Source organism: Bombus impatiens, unplaced genomic scaffold, assembly GCF_000188095.3.
Source record: "Bombus impatiens unplaced genomic scaffold, BIMP_2.2 scf_0930, whole genome shotgun sequence".
In the NCBI taxonomy this organism is placed as follows: Eukaryota; Metazoa; Arthropoda; class Insecta; order Hymenoptera; family Apidae; genus Bombus; species Bombus impatiens.
Window position 1 is genome coordinate 119,728 of NT_177349.1, and position 26,233 is coordinate 145,960.

The 26,233-nt window shown below is 40.7% G+C and overlaps 1 protein-coding gene across 1 annotated transcript in view; it reads right to left on the reverse strand.

The window, feature by feature from the left end:
• Window positions 1–26,233, reverse strand: part of LOC100750208 (protein jagged-1) — a 58,680-nt gene that overhangs the window by 26,453 nt on the left and 5,994 nt on the right. The window contains exon 2 of the mRNA XM_012391140.3: window positions 7,943–8,242. Within this exon, the coding sequence (XP_012246563.1) occupies window positions 7,943–8,242 (300 nt within the window). The remainder of the gene's footprint in view (window positions 1–7,942; window positions 8,243–26,233) is intronic.

A 26,233-nucleotide genomic window follows, 5' to 3' on the forward strand; every position in this document is an offset into this window, starting at 1 on the left:
TAGAGGAATCGTTGGAGGACGCAAAGAATACACCTGTTGGATTCTGACTCACGACGATGATCCCCTGCGGGGATTCGAGGCGTGCCTTCACGGGCTTGACTCCTTCATTTTCGTTCTCCCGCGGTTTTTATCCGTCGTTCGTGCGGCGAACACCGTTTAGACGACTATCGTTTATCATTACACGGGTTATTATCGAAGCTATAATTATCGGAATTTATCACGCGCCACAGAGAAAGGAGGGTAAAGCGTTTTCGTCTCTATTTCTCACTGGATTTCGACCGAGAGCGATTTTCACCTCTGTCTGGCCGATCTCTAAGCCGAGCCGAGGTCGTTTAATACGCCGATGCTAATTATGCCAGCGACATTACCTGGGAAATTTAACGCCTACGGATTATTTGTGCTCTAGGCGGGACGAGAAACGGTGCTGCGTTTGGTCTCTGGCTACTCCAGTTACGTCGATCAAACGGTTTTAGCCATTAGGCTTCCAGCCACGGCGAACCGTAACGACGAACTTTATTAAAGCGTGAGAAAGTCCCCTCCCGGAGGTGATTAAAGCCGCTCGACTAATCTACTTACGCGACGCCGCGGTTTGGAACTCAATAGCGACCCGGCTAAATTGAATGATGCCGTTTGACGCGTGACACGGCCGCTTAAACGTCGCATCGATCATCCGACGTCCTTCGGCCACACCAACTTCAAGAATGAATCGGTCATTTTCTTCCTTATATTCTTTGTGATTATGTGACATGTGTGTGGACAGAATCGATGAGAAGCTTGAAGGGAATCGGACTTTTAACGAGTGGATTGTAAATGAATTTTTGATTCTGGTGATAATTGGTTATTTATAATTATTTTCGTACGATAGTTCAATAAGGTGCAATTTTATCATCTAGTAAGATTATTAGATATTGTCGTTAAGGTTATATAATGTCAATGAAAACTTACGATTTTATTTTGTTCGCGTACACTTCTTGACAAATCGATCCTGCTTCCGTATCTGCGCCGCTGCGTGATTTATACGCGCTTAGAATCGGCCGCAGTCCCCAACGAAAATATAAATGACACGCCACGAATATCTCTATTGGTAGATCCACCGTCTACCTACGAAGGGTGATTTCGTTTACATTTGTAAAATGAATATCAACGTGGCCGATGAACAATGGTTTAGATCGCGAGATGTTGTTCCCATTTGAAGCGTCGCTTCTCAAGAACCATACACATTTCGTTTCAGATTAAGCAGCTTAACAGTTAAAGTAAAGTATGTAAGCAAAAGCTACAAACGAAATTAACAAAATCAAGAGACCAGTACAGATAGCATCGTCGAGAGCGTTATGATCGTAGAATGTTAAATTAAAACATTATCTCCAGGAAGATCAAAATACATCAAGAACCACGTCAGACCGTGTCCGAAAACATAACTGCGATAGAAAATTTATATTACCAGACTCACTTAGAAATACGATTCAAAACGATTGACGTGGTATAAACTGGTAATTCTAGACGAAACTCTGTTCACAGGTAATTCTCGAAACGAGGCCACGTTCCTCGACGAAACGATACAGCCGGATGGAATGTGATATCAACAAAGATGAACGAGAGATTCGATGGAGGGTCAGGAAACGAGTCTGGGCCCGAAAAGTATGCAGAGAGGCCATAGAGGAATCGTTGGAGGACGCAAAGAATACACCTGTTGGATTCTGACTCACGACGATGATCCCCTGCGGGGATTCGAGGCGTGCCTTCACGGGCTTGACTCCTTCATTTTCGTTCTCCCGCGGTTTTTATCCGTCGTTCGTGCGGCGAACACCGTTTAGACGACTATCGTTTATCATTACACGGGTTATTATCGAAGCTATAATTATCGGAATTTATCACGCGCCACAGAGAAAGGAGGGTAAAGCGTTTTCGTCTCTATTTCTCACTGGATTTCGACCGAGAGCGATTTTCACCTCTGTCTGGCCGATCTCTAAGCCGAGCCGAGGTCGTTTAATACGCCGATGCTAATTATGCCAGCGACATTACCTGGGAAATTTAACGCCTACGGATTATTTGTGCTCTAGGCGGGACGAGAAACGGTGCTGCGTTTGGTCTCTGGCTACTCCAGTTACGTCGATCAAACGGTTTTAGCCATTAGGCTTCCAGCCACGGCGAACCGTAACGACGAACTTTATTAAAGCGTGAGAAAGTCCCCTCCCGGAGGTGATTAAAGCCGCTCGACTAATCTACTTACGCGACGCCGCGGTTTGGAACTCAATAGCGACCCGGCTAAATTGAATGATGCCGTTTGACGCGTGACACGGCCGCTTAAACGTCGCATCGATCATCCGACGTCCTTCGGCCACACCAACTTCAAGAATGAATCGGTCATTTTCTTCCTTATATTCTTTGTGATTATGTGACATGTGTGTGGACAGAATCGATGAGAAGCTTGAAGGGAATCGGACTTTTAACGAGTGGATTGTAAATGAATTTTTGATTCTGGTGATAATTGGTTATTTATAATTATTTTCGTACGATAGTTCAATAAGGTGCAATTTTATCATCTAGTAAGATTATTAGATATTGTCGTTAAGGTTATATAATGTCAATGAAAACTTACGATTTTATTTTAAATTACTAGACTAAATTAACAATTTGTAAAAGTAACGAATCGATGAGTTACTATCCTCCGCTAATAAAAACGTTAAAACAAAATCTCATATATTATTAGCTCATTCTATATTTAGGTTATCCGAAACTTTTCGTTAACTATGCATGATTTATGATTCAGTCAATTACGAGTCAATCTCGACGCTGCCAGTAGTTTCCAACAACAAAGTAAGAATATTACTCATCAAATTTTACGCGTGTATTTCGATGTTATTACAAACTCTACCTTATAGCTTACACTTAGTCATCGACGAATCGAGTTTCCGATTAGTATATTAAAAATTACTATTTTGAGATACGTCAATATCGACATATGATTGATTTATTGAGTCGCAATCAAAATCATGCAAAAATCTTTCTCTATGACGTGCGTATCATTAAACTCGCACGAGAAATAAGAAACAATAATCCAACTATAAACGTTTTATACAAAATAGATTCAATTGGTTACTATAACAATTGCATTGCTTACCAATTTTATTAAATTCTACGGATACTATCTTTCGTGAGTATTTCATAGATACAATGAAAAAATGTTTCTCGACAATTATTTGGAAGTATTCAAATATTTACGAACGTATATACTTGGTACTATACGATATAGTACACCAGTTGCCTATATTCCTCAACCAACAACGTCCAATTGAATCATCCAGCAGTTTTCAATCTCGCCACCCTCGAGCGAGCGAACACGCCGAGCGGGCGACTCGCTAATTCAGCCAACATAATGCCCGGTGAGTTCCACGTGGGCCCAGCGACTGTGACGTCACATCATTGATAGAGGCGCCCACATTGGATGCTTAGAAGTCGTGGATATTGTGTCAAGAATAGATACGCCAACGGGTTTGCTTATTTGCGATTCGTTGTCCGTGTATGGAAAATGAAAATGAAAATCGATGAAAGTTTGCGATTCAACGGACGAGAGAAAATGATCATTGTGGGAAAGAGCGAAGGCTCTGGATGAAAATAGCAGGAAAGCGATAGAGACTTTCCATGAGGCAAAGTAGACAAAGATGCCTCGAGGAACACGACGACAAAGATAACGCGTCTATATAACGTAGAACGAGATGAAAAAGGATAGAAACACGTGGCTGGAGAAAGGAAAGATGCGAAACGTGGTGTTTGCTCAGAAGACACACACAGACGTCAGGATTGTGCAAAAGCTCGGCTAACTCTCATCTCGCTGATCGTTTCCTGTGCCATTATGCTACCGCTGAAAAGGCGGCTGGTACTCCCTTCTTATGTATGCCTCTTTACGCCGCTATTGAAATCGCAAACGGAGAAAGTCGAAGGACGATTACTCGCCGTGCCAGATGTATACATATATGCCTGTTTGTTTCTTTCTTTGGTCGTAACCGGTATCGAGTGGCGTGCTTATTAACTGAAAGACTATGGTCTTAAGCGTGGTTTCGACCGAGCGAAGTGCACGCGGTATTCCAGAGAGGAAGATTATCCGAGGGTCTACGGTCGATTTCACCGGTCTCGAAATGTTTTATCGGATGGCGGTGGTTGGGAAAATTTGTATCTATTGGATAGTCTATGGATTCATACATGCGGATGGAGCTTCTAAGAAAATAGGGTTCCTTTGGGAAAATTAGGATCTCTCAAATTATCCGTCAAATGCAAATTCAATGTTCCAATTTCTAGTAAGAATAATAATCTACTGCGTGGTCGTAACAATTAATACCTATGCCTCTGTTCGACGAGATGATTTGCCATTCTCATAAAATGAATTTTAACAATACGTAGCTGTAGTTCTACTCTGTAATGGGCACTTTAACCAAGTGTATTAAATGTAAAAGTATATTAAATTATTTAGTCGTAATTTCATGTGACTAGAAAAATGTGATATTATGAGGATGAAATTGAGAGCCTGGTAAGTGTAGAACGCTTCATTGGGAAATAGGCATGCGTGCAACCATATGTTGCAAAATAATACAGTTTGCCAACAATTTAAAAATATCTTTCACGATTTTCATTTTAATTTATAAATTTCGAAATATCTAATTGTAAAATGAGTTCATCTAATTATTCTTCAGTTGAGCAAAAACCACCCCATACAATAGCCAGGTTCTTCGGTGAAAAGAAACAAAGAATCGTCGTGTGTAACAAACAAATTTCTTCCCGTATGGTACTTGGTGCGAAGCAACAAGGTTTCAAGGCGGAAAGAAAGGAGATCGTCGTTTCAAGGCGTTCCTCTTCGAGCTAAAATCGCGCGAAATCTCATTTAGAGGCGGCGCCTGTGGCTCTATTAAACGGCGGCCTCTTGTTCTCATTCTCGAAATCGTTGAAAGGCAAACGAGTGAACCTCTGCCGGGCGGGCCGGCAATTTCGCAACAATACAGAGGGCTCCGGTCGCTCCATTGGAAAAGGACTTCTACGGGAGTATTGTATCGCGACGTCGATCGCAAATTTCTAGCCCCGATTCCTTTGTCGATGCGGGGCGCGCGAGAGCTATCGAATCCAAAGGATTTCCGGTCTGTTGCTCCTCTATCGACGAGTCGTTACGTAGAATTCCAGTTCGGTTCCAGTTGCTTGGCAACGTCTCCTCGTGTTCCTCTACCTCTCCTTCTTCTTTCTTTTTGGCTGACCTCTAACTGTGGAATTCTTTTTCAAATCGTCCATTTTCTTTGCTAACAGTCTCGTTTTCTTTGGAGCGACAAATGACTATTAGTGGAGATTTTTGAAGTAAGAGGCTTAGAGAAGCGTAGGGAGAAGCTCTTGGCGAACACTGAAATAGTGTAAAACAAGGGCAGCCATAAACTAGAGAAAACAATATCATATGAACAATATAATATCAACGATACAATAACTTCCTATAATCTTTTCAAGTTTCTGTGGCAATATGTTCGTTACCTTTAGAACGACAAGTGATTATCAATGGAATCCCATCAAGATTTTCAAAGTAAGAAATTTGTAAAGTTCCGGAGAGAAACTGCGGGGAGGAGTTGAAGAACGCTAGAACGATGTAAATTTCTCATTAATGATAAATCTTGTGCTAAGAAAGACAGACAAAGTAGTAGAGAAAGGTGGTCTCTGAATTATTTTCCTTAATAATACGTTACTCTTTTCTAAAATTATAAATAATTATCGACGGATACGAGTACGGGAACTACAGGAGCAAGAATTTCCTAAGATTAAACACAGAAGCTCTTGGAGAACCTCAGAGTGGTACATAATAAATCCTCAACTAAAAGAGACAGCTACTAATTGGAGAAAACGTCTTCAGTTTACGAATTCATGCGATTCACCAAACTTCTTTCATAATACCATACGAACTAGAAGCCGCTTTCCAATTATTACAAACTCCTCGAGGAACACTTGACTCGAGATGCCTAGCAATATATCTTCGCGTAATGAAAAAGCAGTCGTCGAATCTTTAAACCCAAACAGCAGCAGTAGTTCCAATGAACGATTGCCAACATCCCACCCACGTGATGTGTCACCAGGCCCGGTCAGGCGGCTGTCGAGCGTAATTACGTCGAGACGAACGGCCGATTTCGACGAGTGGTACCGAAGAGATCCTCTGAAGATTCTCAAGAGCAACCATGACGACGTGTTTCCGCGCGCAAGAGGTATACACATCGGCTGAACGTATACGTCAAGGGCTCTCCACTGGAACCTAACGGACCAAATCGAGGCACAGCTCTCCTTTTGTACTATGCCTGTGTGCGCGCATTAAAACTCGCGAGGTACGCGTTCGCACGCAGACAGGCAGACACGGTCAGTAGTGGATTATTTGAAGAGCACTAGCATGTTTGTATATTTCATAACTCGCTCGTGAGGCTCTAAGAAGACCCATGCCGGGGCCCGTTTCTTCCGAGGGCGACAAAGGGTGGGACCGATGCGTTCCCTCTTTCCTCGTTCCGTTCCCACTCGAGAGGAGGGCATAAACAGAGTCCCTTAAATTGCTTCCTTTCCGTGAAGGATCTTTTCTCTCCCCCATTCTCCCGTTCCACTCGCTTTTTCCTTCGTTTTTCTTTACCACGAGCGACTAGGTTCACGGGTGTGTACGTTTCTTTGAGCATTTAGCGCTCCCCGAGCTAATTCAATTATGGGGGGCCATGGGCGCGCAATAAAAAAATATATGGAAAGTAAATATACGTGCAAGCCGCCCCGCTGTTTTTTTTTCGAGGGTAAGCGTTAAGCACGGAAAACCGTGCAGCATTATATGCATATATGTAGGTGTGCGATATCGTGGTCAGGAATTTAGAAAATATCATAGATCTCGTACTATGTTCGGGTTCGTTGGTTTGGTTTCCTGGTATTATAGCAACTATGAAATCATTTTTGCGGAGCGCGTCTTGAAAAACTGCTAAGATTGACTTTCGTTACGGTAATTGAATATTGAGTATATGGATATTATCTTTCCTGATTGAAGCCATATTGAAATATTGACTGCATTTAACGATCTCTTAGGAATTCCCACCTCGACTGAATTCTTTGAAGTCTCACCATGACCAACGGACAAAGATCTCTATATCCCTATGACAGAATCGCTCGCTACCAAGCGATTACTTGAAATTTTCAATTAAAGTTGTTACTAACAATTAGCGTTAAAATTTTCAACTCATGTTTATGAATAGTCGTACAGTGTATGATATTTAATTAGCTCACGAATGGCACGTACTTTAAGGATTCTTACTTTTGACAGGTTAATCCTGTTCGAACGTTTCACACTTTCGAATACGGTCGTCTTTTTGCCTGAGAAAATATCATTATGCTGTTTATGATAATTCGAGGCTGGAATGAGAGAAACGCGTGTTTGTTTAAGACGTAATGGAGGATAAATATTTTCTTCTGTCAAGGTTCGTGAAACTGCGTGATTCATTTGAAAATTATTTTTTCTGGACATCATTATTTAGTATCGAACATGCTATATATTTGCAGAAATTTATTCCCTTCTTCAACGAAAATTTATTTTTCTTTATAGTTGCAATTTGTCTGAATTTATAAAACTAATAAAATGAGACAGCTGTTCATAACCTGTGGTGCGCGAATCTCCGGAGGCTACGAAGTTCTCGCAAGTTGTTATTGTATTATTCGAATAAAAAATATTTAGTATGTCTATTTGCTTATCAATAATGAATCTTTTTTTCCCAAAAAGTTGTTCAGCAGTTGATGTGTGTTTTAATTACTTAATTATTAGTGGTTAAATAATTATTTAATTATTTAACATACTTGGCACACTAAGGATTTAAGTCTTTGGTGTCCGCGATAACAAGAAATTATTTAAATGGGGTTCGTGGTAAACAAAAGGTTAAGAATCACTGAAATAAAACATTTTACTCACCGTCCATCGGAAGGTGAAATGAAGTTGTAGGGTGACAGGTTCGCTTAGGGTGAAGGTGTTCTGGCCGAGGGCGTGACTAGATACGTTGCCAAAGCTGCAGGAGCCGATGGCGGTGACATTGGACTGATATTCCTTCAAGCAGAGCCAGAAGGCTGTCGAGCACGGTGTCGTGCACGGTGGTAATTCTCCCTTTCCTCCGCCATCACCTCCTCCGCCGCAACACCTACCGTCCACCAGGGTGCCCCTGTTGTTCGTTAGCGAGAGGATCTGTACCTCGAAGAATCCGCTCGCGTTCGTAGCCTATGACAATCGACAGAAGTATATTTATAATACTGTTCATAAATTCGATCATACTATCGAAGAATTAATCTTTTATACGAGTTTATCAGTTAGAAAAATTGTACGATATGAAAATAAATTTTTCTTCGAATATTTATTCTATATTATTGCATTTTGGAGGAAAATATTGAATATCATATAATGAAACATAAGTAATGGATATTAGATATACATAATAGAATTCATCCGAACTTGTCTGGGGGGAACAGCTTATATAACAGGAGTTCACATAATAGGAGCTCACCAATTCTCCTCGCTACCTATTATGTTTCGTTCACATAACAGTTCACGTTCAGACAAGTGAATTCAATCAACAAAAGTGCAGTTAATCGGGAATTAATTAAAATTTTGTTCCAATAAGTGAACTTGAGATAAATGGAGTTCTACTGTGTTATATTTGTTGAAATTATTTCTGAAAAGAATAGGAAAGCGTTAAATATTATAGTTATATTATAATTAATATTATAGTTATCTTTTGTAACTTCTTTCTTGCGGCATTAAATTACCAGGTTATCATGGAAGGAAGATGTTATTGCAACTTAAAATATTATATTTTTAAAATTAACATCTGTGAGTCTATCATTTATTGATACAATACATTGAATAGATCATCGAAAAAGAGTCCAGTTAAGTTGCAGCAATTTATATTTTGATCCGTGCACATATCACTTTTACATCTGACATTTGGATACCCCTAATGGCGCATTAAACTCTATCAGTGCGTTTACATTAGCGACGAAGCTGTCGCTGTTTTTCCGTTCAATATGAAGGCGAATTTATCGGGCTCGTTACGCGGAGAAAACGGTCCGCATTAAACACAGCACGATTTCATTCGGCTCTTTCTAATGGGCATAATAAAACAGCGGGATTTTCCAGCTCGGGTCCCGCGAAAACGGAAGTCTCCGCGGCCTTAGGAGGCGAAAGGCCCCTCGAGTATCTATTACGAACGCTTCGCCAACTTCGAACCGATTCGCTGGAAAAAGTCGAACTATTTCGAAACTATATTCGTGCTCTGGCAATTTTTCGATGCTCCCTGTTCACCTTTCCATTCTGACATTATTTCTTTTTGTACTTCATCCCCATGTTTCGTGTGATGTCACGTGATTCGGTGCAAAAGAATGTTTATCCAAAAATATCGTATAGTTTAATACTGTAAAAATTACGATAGGATAATACAACATAGTTCTACAAGATTTGACATCTTTCACATTAATATCACAATTTTGTATTTTGCTTTCAAGTTTTCAGTCGTCAGAAATTAGGTGGTAATACGAATTCCTAATAAATATAGTTTCCTAAAAATCTCCGATTAATCTCATAACTATCTCCAGGAATATTGATGCTTCTTCACGCTATTTCCTGTAGTTGCAAAATATTCCAAAATATTTCCCTTGCTTGTTATTCTCGACGATAGCAGAAAACTGAAATTTCATAATTTAGCTCTGCAAGAAATTCATTTGCCTAGAAAGGTTCTTCAATCCGACTCTCAACTTTCAAGAGATTTAACTCCGATACCTTCTATAAATTGGCAGTCCAGGTTAGTCTACACGAAAGTCCATCTACTTTCCCATTCACGGTCAAAATTGCGCGGGGGATCTCGCAACCGCGCCGATGCCGCAACCCGTGGTGAATTTACATCGGCCTCTCGCTTTTGCCCACGTACGATTAACAATAAAAGCGGCACGAAATCGTCTCGTTTCAACGGCGGAGAGTCTTCCTTTCGTTGCAGTTACGAAACGCTCTCTATGTATGCTTCGCCTATACCTATCGGTTTCTAATGCATCGAGCGAGCACGTGTATTCGACGCACTCATACACTAAACGTATATATTATATGTGTATTTAAGCACGTATTGATATACGTATGTGCCTAGACGTGGATACGTGGATATACAGGGTGTACCAGACTTTGACAGTCAACCTTCGTCAGTATATTCTATAAGTATAACCGAATAATAAATATCGTATAAACTCAGATCATTAAAAAACTTTATTAGAAAGTTAGAATAAAGATATGAAATACGAAGAGAATTTCTCGAATTTTATGCCAGATAGATATTAATATTCGCGTGTACGATGAATTAATACAAGGAGAGATTGGTCCATTGAGACGGTGCAAAATCAAAATGATCTTCGCAGAGCAATAAATTCGATATTCTTATCGTTCTAAATTCGTGGTAACAGTAAAGACAGGGAGATTGTCTGGTCAAAATAAGACGAAAATCAAGAGTAACGAAGTTGCAGGTAAATTCACGTATACTCGACAAGACTCGATTTCCTCGAGAACGTAGTTTTCAAAGCAATTTTCTTATTTTCCACTTCTGCCTTATTTTCAACCATAGGATTTCTTCAACTTCGCTCGTACCGCTAATTTAAAACCACGATGTACTTTCGTTTATCATTTGAAATAACGAAGACACCCTGTACGTATAAGTGCATCGAGCGAACGAGCATACACGGACGGGCCCTGGGGGCCTATGTAATTATCGTAAGAGTAAGATCGAAGGTAGAAAGCGCAGAGGATCGTCTGCTGGCCTTTCCACGACGCGCTTCCTACTATGTTATATAACGTCGTTTCGCGAGTGACATTTTCGCTCTTGCTAGAGCCAAGCTTCTGTGGTTTCGTGCGAACAACGTGGAACAGTAAGAAGGGTAGAGGCTGGCAACTTCGCCAGGATGAATCCCGCGGAAATTGAAGAGTAAATCACGGATAATGTCCGGCTGTGGCGCACGGGAAATGGAGGAGCCATCAAGCGGACGTTCGCGCGAGGGACAATGCAGTGTTCCTTCCTCGAACGAGGAATCTTCGTTAAAACGAAACGTGTCCTCGCATTATCGTTACCGCGAATAGGCAGTTTATTCAATGATGAATCTTCGGTTGGAATTTCTGTGATCGTTTCGAACATATTGCAGAAGCCAGTGAGGAATGTGTAGATATATGCACTCGGTGTCTGCTTGTTTGATAATCTTTTCTTAACTCTTTGTACGCTTGATTTATACCAAGTAGCACGATCTTGTGAAACAAGTTCAATTTTTAGATCTGCCGATGACGCATTGATCATTAGAATCTTGAGGAAAGATAAAGTAGAAGTTATATTTGATGCCTGTTAAATTCTTTTTTGTACGTTGCGTAGGGCAACACGGACAATTCTGTCCGATATTTGGATTAACTGATGATCCCATTGTCAGAATTATGAGAATAAAGCAAAGATCAAAAGTGTATAGTATTACGACGGAAGTGATAATAATGTGTCAGTAAAAAGACAAGTACAATGAGAAATTCTGTTTGATATTTGGATCGCCTGATGCAAAAAACTACTGTTCGACAAATATACATAGGATACTGCACATAAATTTCATAATATTTGTCAAATTAGACTCTCGTATTTATTATACTCCATAATCCAGAGTTATACAATAGACGTTTCACTTACCAAGCAGTTTGCTCAACCCACCTATAAACTTAAACTTTCCTGCCAGATAATAATCTACATCGAAGTTCGTCGAGTTATCAAGTTCAACATCAAGATCTTCAAACTAAACTCTCTCTCTCTCTCTCGCTCTCTCTCTCTCTCTCTCTCTCTCTCGAATCTTCCTATTAACAATCATATTTTTTTCTATACATATTTTCCCACATACACAACCAGCTTGCACAATACTGGTACACCCTGTACGCGATTCTGAAAAGATCTAACCGAGCTAAACGTCGATAATACGCAGCCTGCCGGCAATATCCGTTAACGGCGACGAGAGTCTTTCTCCTCGAGGGGAATATATCAATCGAGCGTGCAAACGGCGAGTATGTCGTGGCCGTAAAACGAGCAGCGTGCGTTTGCTCGAGCGGTTGGTCTCGGTTGGTACCGCGGGCGATCGTCGTCGTCGCGTTTACGACGCCTGGACCTTCACTTGGTCCAAGAAGCGGTGTGTTTCCGCCCTGTTCCGCGGCTGTGTTTGACCAGTCTGGCAGTGTAACGACCGTTCCTCTTCTCTGTCGTTTTATTAGCCGTGTATACTTATTCTGGAGGCACTCGCCTCTGGAGTAACCCGTTGCCTCCGAAAGCAGCTGAAAACCGTGAACGACTGTGACCAGGGTATAAGGGGGATTGCGTTTGCGTGGCCAAAGTTTGCACAGTCCGCTCACGTGCCGACGTGAAATTGCTCGGAGCCGCGGAGATGGCTTTCAGGCCGCCGACACGGAAGAACATGGCCTTCTTCAAAACTGGCATCGGCCAGTACGTTCGATGATACGTATACGGATGGGTATCGTCGTGGATACGAGGCTGGAATTCTTAACAGCCGATCGCTGTGCCACGACGCTACTCTTTCTCACGCGGCCGAACCGGTGAACTATGCGCGCCAACGCGTGATCTGATTCTCTTATGTCGGATTAATTGGGACGATTAGACGTCCCGTAAGAAATTTGTGGCTTCTTTTAGAACTTGCTCTTGTATTTCAGCACGCGTTTGACTGTGTTCCTAGTTGTATATAATTAGTCGTGTTTAAGCTAGGTCGTCGAGGAGTCATAAGATATTTCATTGTTGGAATTCTTCGAAACGAACTTCTATCCGTATCGACAAAAGTTTAAACTTCAGATTGTATATATTAATATACTTAATCTGACGCTGAAGTTTCTCGGATTTTTTGGAAGTTTAAAATAACCTTTCGTTTAACACAAATAAATTCGTCGTAAATAAAACGTGTTCAACAATGCGCGATCGATTAAGCCTACGCTTATCAATGTGCGAGAGGAAAGAACTTCAACAGACGAATATCAACAGTCAAACAGTATTACGACCTTAAGGAGAATTTTTGTTAAAATCGAGAATTCTCAAGACTGCAAAGAAATGTTTAAAATCTCTGTACGGAAAGATTTACTGTAGTTTAAGGATCTTTATGACTGGAATTTATGCAAAGAATATAGCCTGGCATAAAAACGACATTTGTGTCTCTGGATGATGCTCAAGCATCGTGAAGAGGCTCGATCCGTTGTTTTCCCACAAGGTCGGGCTCCACCCAGGGATAATTGAAGTCTCTCAGAGCTGTCGAGAGGTGTAATAAAGGTGGACACCTCGTATTAACGTCCACTTCCCATCGTGCTCCGCGCCTCTCGGCCACAGAACAATCACTTTGCCCGTGGTGCTCGCTTTCACGGTTATTAGGTCAATTGTGCGAAAGCTCATCTTTCACCGGGTACCTCCTTCGTGAAGTCGATTGTTCTTTCGGTAACATTGTTTCCTCCCGACCGTGTTCTGTAATCCTATTCTTCGAATCTTGTACGCGTAACTCCGCCTGACGATCAATTTTTACTTTCGATGCAGAAGAGTGCGATATTTTCTTGTATATTTTCGTAGTATTATAAAATTGTTTTACGTACTAAATACATATAGGTATCACAAAATGTATGTTTTATTATAAAACATAAAGTAACGCAAGTATCGTTGCGATAAAATAACGCTTATGGTCAGACAAGTGACAACAGTGTAAGCGTAAGTATAAGAAAAAGGATTCGGAATTTAAGAGTAGATATTCAAATAGAGAAAAAATCCTAATAAATAAGGGTTAATAAAAATTAATATTTTCAACGTTATAGAAAACATTTCGCTTCCAATCACGTGTCAATTTTCATCCATCGCGAGCACTCAATAAATCGTCATAAATACACGCGAATCTGAGTATGTTCACTTGTATGCATTCCCCTCCATTTAATTCTATTCTGTGCGTTCTCTACATAATGTACATATTAGTAAAACAAAGTTCGCTATGGTATATCGAGTGTCATTGGATTCGAATTGCTTATGAAATATTTGCTAATACGATAAAACATTCTGATAATGTACTCCTTCCCATAATACGCATGTCACAATGAAAGATATGTTCACTCAATTCTATTGATCGTTCCTGGTAACGTTTCGCAGTTATGAAAGATTAATCCGCTTAGGAGGACGTTTAGTAACTGTCAAGCCGTTTGTCGGAAGTCCAGCGAAGTCATACAGCGGTCGATGCAATGAGCCAAGTCTTGTCTACGATTTTTCGCGTCCGATTCGTGCGAATACATGCACGATCATGGCAGTAGTACCGTAATATAAACAGGCATTAACGCAGCAACCGGTTAAATGCGTAAGAAAACGATGCACAGAGCCGACGCTGCATCAGTCATTAAAGTGTCAACTACCTCCAGCTGCTACTTAAAACCTTCCACTTCGTCAGGGCATCGTCTGTCTTTCGAATGACTGAAATTACCGCGCTTTTTCGAAGTTCCCTCCGCGAGTTACTCTTTCTTGTTACATTGTCAGACAGGTTATTGCTATGGTCTCCTAAAAGACTTTCTAGATGAAGATGTATCTAAGATGACCCCTATTTGAAAGGCTTATGGCTTTGGAATTGGAGTTCAATGAATCTTTAGTAAAATTGGAAAAAGTTAGAAATTTGTAACGTCTATCAAAACCTAACAGTAAATATACTATCATGTACTGGTACTAATACACATATACTAGTCAAATTGTACTGTAATTTTTACTATAAGATACTTGAATAATATATATATAAATATTATAAATATTATATATATAAATTCTTAATTTGTAAAACTACATTCTTTATTATTTTACGATACTTCTTTTAACTATCACGTAATTTATATTCCAATAAGGATTAAATTAAACAAATCCTGTAGATCTTTAGTGTGTACTATAAAGCAATCAATTCTGAGTTTATAAGATTATACACTTCGTTATTTTACATTTCACGCTTTCTTTACCTACCACGTAGTTTATAACATAACAAAGAAATGTAAAGTCTTACAAAACTCTAACGCAACAAAATTCATTCTGACAGTGTAAGTTTGAAGGTCTGTTACGTTACACGCCATTCCCTTAGCCCATAGCGTATGATAACAATATTATAAAAATATTTATCCACGATATGATCCACGCAATGATCACCATTACATTCTTCATGTTTTTTAAGTAAAATTTCTCAAAGAGATTAAAAATTCGAGCAACGGAGCTTATACTTTGTTCAATGCTGAAAACATCGTTATATCGGTAGACCACCAAGGATCTGCGTAAAAAAGCGATCGGTCGCTGACACGGGGAAACAAAGGAGCGGCGTTTTGTCACCAGATTGATTTCTGGACACCTGGTACACGAGAGTAGAGGGTTTTACGCGCGTTTTAGGGCTCCTTTCTGAGAGCATTACCGTGGCCGTCGACGCGTATACACCTCTGCTCGTGACTTGTTACGAGTTTGCCGGGCCTCTCGACGTGCACGACGAGGATGAGTCGTTTCTCTCTACCGTCCGTGTGCCGATTCGCAGGAGAATAGCCTTTCCTTTCCGCATAGCCAAGGTGCAGCGAGCCATACCTCGCTTCGGCTCTTAGTCTTCTGCGCGTCGAACATCGCGGGAGTTAATACGAATAACTCATTCGACCGAAAAAACGGCCGCGGAACGCATACTGAGAAACGATCCTACCGTATCCTTACTGGCGGTTCTCATGGAATTTTCTACGCCTGTCCTGAAGGATGTCGACGGAAGTCGATACTGTTTCCGAGCTTCTTTCCTTTGATCCCATATCCACTTTTCTTGTGCCAACTAATAAATTTTAATAATAATTTATTTGATTTTGACGAAACGCGAGCCGATTATAATTTTTTCAACCGCTTCCTCATCTGATCTAACTCGTTCTTCCATACTTTATTCGTATCCTTAACTTGTATTAGATTGTCCAAAATGTTTCTTTCGTTTTATAAGGAAATAATAGATGCACACTGTTTTTTGTTTTATATTAGTTTATTGAATTATGCACGAACATAATAATAGAAATAGAACGAAATGGATCATACCTAATTCAATAAAATAATATAAAACAGAAATTGTTGTTCATCTATTATCACCTTATGAAACGAAAGAAACTTTTCGAACAACCTAATACTTTTATCTTGATTTGTTGTTCAGTTCGAAAAATTAGATATTAAATAGTCAGCTGTCGGTAATGTTTGGATAATTAGATTTAAGTTGGGATTAATCAGAGTGGATATACGAATTCATAGTTTCTTTTCATCCTCCTTTATATGCTAATGCATTCAAGCGAAAAGACATTGATTGATAGGAAGAGCGACATTTTCTTAATTAAACATGGCTTTCACTCACATTCTGTGTTTAATGTTCCATATTTAACATTTAATCTCTAGCTATCTGGGTTACAGGTGGTTTCGACATAGTCTCGAGGAAACATCTTAAAAATTTCCAATGCTCGATGTAATTTGCAATACAAAGAAAGTTCGAATGCACACCTCTCATTTAGATCTTGAATTATTTTTATAAGATCAGCGAATGGTAAACCAGCCTGATCAATCTTTCCTATGAAAATGTAATCGAAACGATTCGATGCTAACAAAATCACCAAACATCCTACCAATCCAAAGATACTATCAGAAATATTCCAGTTTTATATCGGAAAGAATTAATTTAGCAATTATCTTAACTCTTAATTATCTGGTGATTGATCGAAGAAGTAGCAAAGAGGCTAGAATAATCTATTCCATGGACTTCGGGAGGATATTAAATGGCTGTGTTCTTCCTAGAAATAATTGAGCACTCGAGTTGGAACAAGAAAGAGGTCGAAGAGGAGGATCGTCGAACGAAACAGGTTGTAAGTGACTCATGGGAATGGATTATCGATAAAACCGTATTCCTCTTTCGCCGTTGGTGGAGTGCTCCTCAATCAGACGCCTTAATAACAGCATGACTCTCGAAAACGCGGCGATCATCGTCGATAATCGAGAGTAAATGGTGCACGGGGACGTTCGTTTAAGCGGGTTAATTGTTATCAGCGATCTCATTAGCGCGTATAAAGTTGGGGGCGGGGTAACGTTTATACGGAATACGTATAATTATGTAAATGCCTAATTAGAACTGGATGCAATTATGTAAAAGCAAGTGTGTGTTTAATATCTTAATTGAAAAGCAGCTAACCGGCCAAGCTCGTTATGGGGATGGATCAATGAAAGTATCATTATCCTCGTTCGTGCATGCTAATTAGCGAGTTCCAGTTTCGTTTCTGATACTTTAAGATTAGATGTACGTACATAGAAGTATACAAATCAAGCGGCAACGGTGAGTAAATCTGCGCTTTGGAAATCCAGGAAATCCGAGAACGAGGAAATGAAGGCCGGACGTGATTGAAGCGGAGGAAATTACGTATTCGAACCCGGAAGTTTCAGTTCAAAAACTATGCCTCTTTCATTTATTTAACTCATTTTTGGAATACTTGTGAGAATAAAATTCGCTTGACTAAAGTTATCTGATTCGAGAAACTTGAAATCAATAATGTGAACTTGTTATTTTACTGGTCTTGATATATTCTTCCAGTTTGAAGTTGAATATTTCTCAACTATTTACTGATTTGGAAGAAACGACGAATGCTATCTAACAAAATGATAATTCCACTTTTGTACTTGTAAACCCTTGAACCAATCTGAGTTTGGTTTTTTATGTGTTTTATGGATATCCTCAAATACTTCTTCTTTTCCTTTCCTTCTTCCAACTGATTTATATTTACAAGTTGACGCTTGTCTTCTGCTTGTTTCGAACAAGTCATTAAAAAGACATTTTTTGAAGAAGTCAGATGCAACATGTTTAACATGATGACTTCCAGTGAGCTGGGTATTATTTACCCCTTTATGAATTATCATGTATTTCAATGCTGTTTTTATACCAAAGAGCAAAAAGAGTTTGCATCGTTCTAAGATGTTTCACGTACAACTCCACCAAGAATTCATACACACCAATTAGAATTCTTATCTCGTTCAAACTCGAGATATCCTTTGAATTCGACTAACCCGATCAATCTACTTTCTCTGCACATCCGAACCTAATCAACCAGCCGATCACCTAACGAACTTCCTCCGTAACAATGCATACATTGGATCAATCGTCCCATCTTCGACGACCATCGTGATCCTCGTTCTTCTCAATACGATGCAGAGAAAAAGAGAGAAAAGAAAGAGAGAAGGGAAGAGGGCCAGTTGCTCACGCGACCCAAGTCGAACCGGAAAAGGAACAAAACTTCGAAGTCTGCGGAGGGTGCACGCTGTGCTGGTTGCACGATGGGTGCACGATGGGTGCCTCTACTGGCTCTATGGCTCGGGAACGGCAACAACAACAACTGACGCGAATTCGATTTCGAAAATCGTCCGGGCCCTTTCATTTTATCTTTGAGCTCCTAAGTCGTAGGTAGTAATTACCGGTGGCCGCTACCTGCCCCGCCGAAATAGACTCGGCCGGAGCACCATTTAATTTTACACCGTAGCACGGACGAATCGTTGCTCCGTGAAACACGTTGCTCGAATCCTTCGCCCATGTATTCGCGTATATACGCGCGCGTGTGTACGTTTCAACGACCATATATCTCTCTGTTTTCGCGGAGAGGTCTATACTTAATATCGCTACCCACTCGATCCCATCCGCAGCCGGCTCGATCAGCCACAAATTACCAAAATAATTAAAAACTGTTAGCTCGCGTGGGAAGTCCTCCCGGGTTGTTCCCTTCTTCGACTACCGATCATCGAGCAAGGACGATTTTAATCGGTCCGCTCTTTCAGCCTGCCAGTAGGTGGAGAGAATAGAATAAATTAATCCGGTCGTTTCTTTTAGTTCGTTCCTCCTTTCTCGTTTTCGAGTGAAAGTTCGTACGGTGGATAGGAAGCAGAAGCTGACGGAGGCGTTGTTTCGGCGACGTTGATCGAGTGTGTTGATCGTTTCACGCCTCCTCTCGCTCTTATAGAATACCACTGCCTCTCGCGAGAAATTTAGACTGTAATTCGTGATAGGAACGTGATTTGGCGCAATCGAGATCGGATTGATAGAGTACTGTGCCTATAGAATGACTAATTACGTTTCCGACATGGTAAAATCTTCGAAGTTAGCGAAAATTGTAATTAGTTTGAGCAATCAATCCTGTGCTTTGTGCTTTCAGTGAAATGCTGGCAAATAATGCGCGCCATTTTCTACGAATACCAAATACATCGAATATCAAACAGAATGCTAGCGAAATAGATATTTAACGAGTAAACTCTCGGAAGATCAAATATTCTAAGTTCTAAATATTTACAAAATGTTCGAAATTCTTCAAAGGTACCACTACGTGAAACGTTAAAAATCCATCAAATCCAAAGGTTATTTTTAGAAAATGCTCGAAAGATTCTCCAAAAATTTCTCACAAAACACACCGGCCAACGTCTTACCCTCTACAGAGGGATTTTTTCTGTTTACCAAATTACCCAGCAGGAATTCCTCCTGTGTACACAGGGCAACCCGACGCAATTTTCTGAACGGTCGTCTTCAGACGCACAGCAGAGCCGGAGGACGCCGATGGATGAAATTTTTACCGGGTCGATCGGCATTTTCTCAGGCGATTTAAGAAATAATCGTTGCGTGGGTGTATCGTGTTCCCCGTGGGAAGAGCCATGGGAACTTGTCGCCGCTACTAAAAACGGCAGGCTGTTATCGATGAGCTTTTGTTGGCCCGGTCAAGGGTGGATGAAACACGATCGGCGAGTAAGCCTGGCGTACGGAGGGGAGAGGATCATCCAGTTTCTTCAACCTGATCCGTCTACCTGGCGGGAATCGAACGCTCGAAACAAGAAGAACAGGTGTGAGTCAAGACACTCGAAGGACTAGAGGCATCCGACGTCGATGCAGACGTTAGTCTCGCTCTATTAACTAATACCCTTGGTATCCCAAACTTTGTGCCACGCAGAGGTCTCAATAACAACCTGTTTCCCTCGTTGCTCGCCGGCTGCTGTCTTTCGTTGAGCTTCGGTTCTGCTGGAGATGAATGATGCGACGTTGTTGTGATTTTTCAATGCCGATGTTGTGATCTGTACACTTTGGTTCGTTTGAAAATTTGATATATAGACGACGACGCGTTATGATTTTGTAACGGTGATGTTATACGATTCGTAGATTTATATTATTAATGATTCGATCATGAATTTTTATGAGTTTATGGCAAATCTGAAGGTGCAAAACACACAAAACGTATATAACGTGGAAAAATATAAGGTATAACGTGAAGAGTTTAGTACTCGTCGTAATATTTAGTATTACGTCCATTCTTTGTATGGATTTCGTTTTTGTTAATTATAATATGTTTATGGAGGTATGAATTTCTATAATTATATATGTAATAATACGTGTAATACATGTAAGTTTGAGGTTTCGATATTGCGAATATAAAGGTGTCGAATCGTATAGTTTTATCAGTGTAAATTATTTTACTTTCTTGTACCAACGAAATCGTACAACTGTGTGCCCTGTATTGTTGAAAAATTTAGAATCGTTGAATGTACAGCTTACCGGTACAAAAATTACACCGTTAATTTTCATTGGGTTCTATATTTCTAATAACGGTATCGCGTACTTTGTATTGTATTCTTAGGAAACCACATTATTGTCAAAAAGTACAGAGTCACCACTAGGAAATCGCAACGTTATTGCATCGTTGTGCTTTATATACACATTATGTATTTCTAATAACGGGATCGTGCTTCGCGTACATCGCGATTAGAAATATAAACTTGCCAACGTCACATACGACGTCATTATTGCAAAGTCACAACAACAGCACGTTTTATTATTCGTTTGTATTGAGCCCAAAATGCAACGATTGAACGGTTTCAATATCAACATTTAATGACAATTTCAATCGTATTTTAAATCGTATTTATTGAAAGAAAAAGAAACGTGTAGGTTTCACATACGAAAGTAAAAAATTTCACTATTACGAATATTAATCGACTATGAATTTACAGCAGAGTTCGAAAAAGTAATTTGATTTTGGATCGATTTTCTGTTGGTTTCTATTGATTTAATCAAATTACTAAATTACTGTCTCGTCAATTGATATCTCCAAATGATAACTATCATCTTCGCAAAATTTTCGTTCAATTGGATCCAATCGATTAAAATTAAACATGCGACGAAGTAACGACGATCAAAGTGTCGCAACACTGACAGTGATCAATGCTTCGTAATCAGGTGCAAATTTCGCGTGCAATTTCTTGTCGTTTCTTAGCCTCGTTTTTTCGGCACGCTCAATGGCGAAGACGCGTTGGAACGCGTAAAACAATCGATCGTGTCGCCCAGGGCGTAAATAGGGCTGTTCGTCGAAAAAGACGCGGCGCGCCAAGTCTCTAATCAAGCGACCATAGATCGTTCGGTCGATCATCGACGATTACACGTTGCGTAAGCACGCGTGACAGTGGCTGTGTACGCTGTACGACGTTGGCGAATCGAACGGTGTGACAATAAATTAAATGGATACACGGGCTCGTTGATGGGTGTCAAGCGTTAAGGCGTACACTTAGTCACGATCGACGATAGTCGTGCACGGTGAACATGGAAATGAGCGTCAATGATGCTACGAGATATCGAGAGGTTCGAAGAAAAAGTGGCACAGGCGACTAAATTTATAATAACGTAATAAATATATAAATATCAATTTATAAACAGAGATCCTGAGCAAAATTGAAATCGTAATTGGGGAATCTGTATATTATTAAATAGCGAAACATATTATTTAAAAATATTTGAAGATTCATATTTAAACTGAATTTTTATGCGCTCGTGGGAAATTGAAAGATGCAAAGAAATATATGAAATATCTAAAATAACGTATTTGTTATAACATTTAATAAGCGAAGCAAACTTTTATTTAGGTACTTCTTCTGTAATTACATTCATAAAAATATGAATTTATATATTTGCAATCTATATTTCATACCTAACAAAATCCTCTAGATAAATACGAATGTCGTGTTTCTTGTATTTATTTCACTTTTAGAAAAATTACACTTGCACCATTTTTTCCACCGAATCCTGCAATTTATTGATATTTGATAGCCAGACTTGTGCATGCTTGACACTTTTTCGAAATTTTTAGTATGACGTATAATCGACAGGATATGAACGACGTTGTTGAAAACAAAGAGAAACTGGAACGCTTCTGCCGTTTGGAGATATTCTGGATCCAAATGGTCCCTTTTGTTCAGGCGTTATTATTCAAGATTTTTGTTTTCGATAAAATGTTTGTAGGAAGTATTTGAGAAAATAGGCATGCTATTCATCGAACGAAAGCTAAAATGTCTCTGGTGAACGAATGACAAGAATCGTGGGCAACAAGAAACGTCACCGGAGCAAGAGCAGGCTTCTTTGTTCAGAGTGCTACCGTGGAAACTGCCTTGGTAATTCGCTGTTTTGTCACTCGTTCCCGTCGACACCCGTGAAATTACCGCGCTTCTGCTCTCAAAGTTGATAAACGACGGCCGAGGTGGAAAGAACAGGCCACGGTGAATGTAACAGCTAGCTAAACATTGTAACTGCGACAGTAGCATTTGTCTTTAATTTGCCTAACATACCGTACCCTTCTCTTTCAATCTTCAATGCGATAAAAAGTTTAGGCGAAGAACTTAACGTTCGACTGTAATTAGTTTCTCTACTGTAGCAGAATAAATATGAATCTGTTACCATTTTGAAAGGAAAGAAAGAAAGTCAAAGAATAAAAATAGGTGTTTCCTTCCTTTTACGTGCCGACAAATAAATTTCCATCGCTCTAAAAATTGTCTGTAAAATTTGTCATAAATTGAAAGAAGTATATAGAATATCTACAAAAATTCTACTACATCAAAAACAAAAAAAGAAGGAGACTAAAAGATAAAAGAGGGATCTAGAAAGCTCTCGTACGTGTCGACAAATAAAATTCGCGTTCCCCACGAATTGTCTCTGTTTATTCCAAATTACTGCAACAGCCACAAACCTACAATAGCAAAAAAAGAAAAAAGAAGCAAAGAGATTAAAATCTCAGAAAAGAACCAAAAAATTCTTTCTTTTCACGTGTCGACAAACGAACTGCATCCCACCAAAAATTGTCCCTGTTTATCACAAATTGCTCGAAAGCTGCCCCCTTCCTATCCATTCTGTTCCCCGAACTCGTAAACCCCTGGCTACCTTCCCGTCAGTCTGTTCTCTTTATTCGTTCGGCCACCGCGTCGTGGACGACTGAAGAACAGCCAGGGAAGGACTCGCAGGCACGCACCTGTACGCCACGGTGCACAACAGGGTAGAAACGCACGGGGCTAAGAAGAGAGCACACAGGATCACGGCGTGTAACACCGCCACGAGACGGTATTATCTGTCTATCTGGACGAGCATCCGGCGAGTCCAGCCTCAGGGCAGATTTTTATAGGAGGTTCGCGTGACCGCCAGCTAAACGCTTCGCTTTAACCCGCCCAGCATTGCCTCGGCGGCGGTTTATCTGTCTCTGTTTCTCCCTGTTTTCACCTTCTTCCCGGCATTACCTCTTCTCGTCACTCTCTTTCTCTTCACACTCGACTTTACTCGACACTACACGACTCGTCGACTCGTATATATCTTTTCTTTTTCCATCTACTCTTCTAGCGTTCGCGTGGGTCAGATTCTCCGCCTCTCGCTTCCTCGCGATCGCTTAACTCGCTCGTCTTTCAGTCACTGAACACGCCTGTCGTTCGGTAGTCGACGAGAATAAATTTATCCCCCGCTTAGAGCCGATTTTTTTTATATATGTTCCACGAGCAACGCGTGTATTTGCATTTTCCTTATCCGGAATAGGGATCGATTCGACGCTTTTCTCAACGGTACTTCTGCGACTCGGCATTCGTGTTACCTATTCGTCCTTGCGTTTCCACCTGTTCCACGTTCTCGCCGCGTTTATCTTTCCCGTCACGCTATTCACCCTTCTTACTTTTCCAATTCACGACCATAGGGTACATGCGTTATCTGGCTGGCTGCATCCCGCTGCAACTTCCTGCGAGCAACGAGACAGCGCTCTCGCTCGTTGATAATTGGCCGCGGCGATAGCGGCGCAAGAAGAGGAACAAGAACGCAGTCGGGCGCCCGTACGGCCAGAGGGAACGTGTATACGTCGCGAGAGAGAGATCGGTTCCCAGGGTAAAAGCGGAAGCGACGCGCTAATGCGCTAAACGGGTCGTCGTCGAACGCCGCGGGGCATACGCGCGTCTTTTTCTCAACCCTTTCGCGTGGGACGGCTCCGATCATCCGCTCGTTGCTTTCGCAACTTCTGGGTCTAACAACTTTAATGTGCACTTGCCTTTTTTTCTTTTTTAGAATAGCTCGCTTGTGATTTACGCAGTATTATCTTTTTCTTTTTTTTTTCTTACAATAGCTTGTTCATATTACGTCCACGTGATTTACGGAGTATTATCTTGGAATATTTCTTTTCTTCGTCGTTTTTCCGTGTTTTTTGGATGATTATAGCACACGATAAAGGTGTGTTATTACTGTTATTAATTTCTAGCCGCGGGCTGACGACTCGGTTCTATTTGTTTCGTACGAAGTCGAGAAGTGGATGTTCTTCCAGGAGGCTAGATCCAGGCTATTTGACAGGGTGTTTCGAATGAGCCGAGTACATTAGTTGGACGATGATTAATTGTGTTGCAGGTTTTCCCCCGTTCGGTTTGTTTCGTTTGGGAAAGATCGAGAGACGAGATTTCTCGGACGGTAGTTGAGACGTTAACTTTTGCGTAAAAACCCGTTCGAGGCGCGATTTGCACGCGCTTGCTCCAGCTAATTTTCCCTGACAGGGTTATTGAGTTCATTCGAATGAGTTTCATCCGCTGGCGTTGATTAATTACGGTCCGTGTTTCTTTAGGATCCTCGGCTTCCTTCGTAACGACTATGAATGTCAATGTTTGCGGAAAAAAATTCCTCCACGTGTACCGTTCGCTCGCGTTATTTATTCAATATGGTTGTCAAACACATCAGACGATGCTGTCCCTTATAATGTCCACTAAAAACCGTTCCATTAATGCGTTTCTCCAATTCTACTTTGCTCTACGCATACATTACTTTCTGACTCACAAATGGATTTGAAAACACCAATTTACTTCTACGTGTCTCTGAAATCCACGACCATGATCTAACTTTCAAATTCACCATCCACCCTAGTAAGGAATTTCAATTTTTCGACAAACGTAGAATAAAAGAAGATACATAACTAAGGAGGAAAATAGAAGATCGAAGAGGACGAACCGAATCAAATACGCTTAGAAAGACTTGCAACCCATATATATTCCTCTACATACCTCTACGTATCTCCAAAGTTCAAGATCGAGGTCGCCTCTTAAATCTATCATCGATTCTAAGGAAAACATGCTTATTAAATCTCAAAAGGAATAAATGTAAATAAAGAATACAAAATAAAATGGAACAGGATAAAAGATTGTTGAGGTGGGATCGAGAGAAAAAGGTCTTGTGTCTCTCGGTAGCTCTTGCCAAAGTATCGACATATCACACAAAGCAAGGTGAAAAGCGATCGTGACCGTCGTGATTTTCCTCACGATGGAATTTGATGGAACGTCTCGATGGAATTCGACGCTCGTCGACGAACGTCGGCCAGCCCATTAAGCTCGAAATTGCACGGGATGCTTGTAGCAATTATCGTAAACCCCCGTTATGGAGGTTGGTACGAGAGATCGATCTGTGTCTGGACGTGGAATCGCGCACGCGAAATCCGACTCACTCGTACACGGCGGGGATTTTTCTCGGACCGACTCGATTATAATTCATCGTCTCCACCGTCGGCGCGTCTTAATTATCCGGCTTGGACGTGCTCGAAGGATGGATCGAGAGTCGGCTCTCTGGAAGAAAAAGCACACAGGAGAGAGAGCTGGCTTGAGATCGGTCACGCCTGTGCACAGTCCTCCGCAGACGAACGATCCCCTCCGACTCGTGGTGCATGGATTCCTAAATGTACTTTTCCAGTCCTGGCTATGTGTGAGATTGCAGATACCCTTGGATACTCGAGGATTTTTTGAGCTTGTCATTAATCGGTAAGAATGAACAGAAGAAATCTTCATGAGCGGATTATTTTGCCTAGAAGATGAACTAACAATCACCA